The sequence below is a fragment of the Bactrocera tryoni genome, chromosome 3 (assembly GCF_016617805.1).
Source record: "Bactrocera tryoni isolate S06 chromosome 3, CSIRO_BtryS06_freeze2, whole genome shotgun sequence".
NCBI classification, from domain to species: Eukaryota; Metazoa; Arthropoda; class Insecta; order Diptera; family Tephritidae; genus Bactrocera; species Bactrocera tryoni.
Genome location: NC_052501.1, coordinates 38,711,956 through 38,713,428, shown reverse-complemented (window position 1 = coordinate 38,713,428; position 1,473 = coordinate 38,711,956). Strand labels below are relative to the sequence as shown.

The 1,473-nt window shown below is 29.7% G+C and overlaps 1 protein-coding gene across 1 annotated transcript; it reads left to right on the top strand.

Moving 5' to 3' along the window:
* Positions 1-336: 336 nt before the first annotated feature.
* On the top strand, positions 337-1,139 carry LOC120773064. The gene is made up of 4 exons (XM_040102002.1): positions 337-435; positions 499-701; positions 805-958; positions 1,022-1,139. Exons 2-4 carry the CDS (start codon positions 504-506, stop codon positions 1,117-1,119), a joined length of 450 nt encoding a protein of 149 aa, XP_039957936.1. The 5' UTR covers positions 337-435; positions 499-503; the 3' UTR covers positions 1,120-1,139.
* The last annotated feature ends 334 nt before the right edge of the window (positions 1,140-1,473 follow it).

Here is a 1,473-nt window from a genome sequence, read left to right as displayed (position 1 = left end):
CTGCCGTTGTCATTTTTACACTAAATTGTTTAGATCTTGAGAGTCAATTGTAGTTGAAGAGTAGTCGAAAAAGGTTAATAAAGAACAGACATTCCTTAAGTAAAAATAATTTATTTTAGTGTTGTTAGTGAAAAAATTAAAGTCGAATAAAAAAATAAAAAAGTGAAGTGTAAAGTAATTTATAAGGTATACATTAATACCATAATAATCAATCAATATAATATTAACGTTAAAAAATTTTGCAAGTGAAATAAAACAAATAATAATAATAAAGAAGTTATAATAATAAAAAATAAAAACAATTGAAGGTAGCTAAGAAAATTGTAGGTAGGAGACCGAACCCAAAACGAATTAAAAAGACTTGCTACAATCAAGTATATACAGAAAAGGCATGTAAATGCGAAGATAAGGAAGCTTTAAAGGCTTTCTTCGAAGGTAAAGTATAAGCTGCCAACAAGTATATTCCTCTTTTCATTCATATACATTTTTTATTTCTAGAACTGATGGAAAGAAAAATGAGCCAAATTTCTGCACAGTACCAAGTGCTCCTAGAAGAAGTAGCGCAGCAGAAAGTCCTCATTCAACAGCTTCTGAAAGAACGCACCGACGACTCATCGATAATGAGAGAATTTCCAATTAAAAACAAAACAGATTTGGGCCGAATTAATGAAAATATAGAAGTTCGCGGAAAGAAGAACTACGTAAGTAATATTTTTTCTTTCGATTTCCTTATTTAAAATACGTTTCAGTAAATTTCGATTTTTTTTTTTATTTTTACCGTTTCAACCCTTTACTTTCTTGCAGATCAAATGTATGACTCAAATTCTCCAGGGTTCTGGAGTGGTGAAAAACCTGAAGAATATTATAACAGACGAATTGGCCATGCAGTACAATATTGATGGAGTGTTGGGCAAAGATTCGTTCAAAGGCTTTACAAATTTTTTCGACGCCCTTATTGGTAAGAACAGGACAAGCTTTTTAATTAAAACAGTTAATAACAAATATATTTTAATTATTTTAGAGTCCATTCCTACCGGGATAGACGCTGGATCGCCAGAGAATCAACTGCGCCAAGCCCTTCAGCGTCAAAAAAAACGCGTAATAAAAAAAATCATTTAGTAAATAAAGAAAATAAATGATTAATAAATAACAATATAATGTAAGATAGTACATATTTTAAAACTACTAAGTAAGAAAATAAATTAAAAAATACATATGTATAACTGAATTTAATAAATCTATTGCTTTGAATTTCATAAAACTTCTTTTATTTGTATAATTGAACCAGTAGAATCGCTAGCGAATTAGAATTAATGAAATCGCTAACGATTTTGAATTAGTCAAACCACCTGTAATTTCGAATTAACGAAATCACTAACGATTTGGAATCAGTCAAATCACTAGCCATTTTGAATTAATGAAAACGCTAGCGATTCTGTATTAGCGATTCACTTACGATTTTGGAACTGGTCA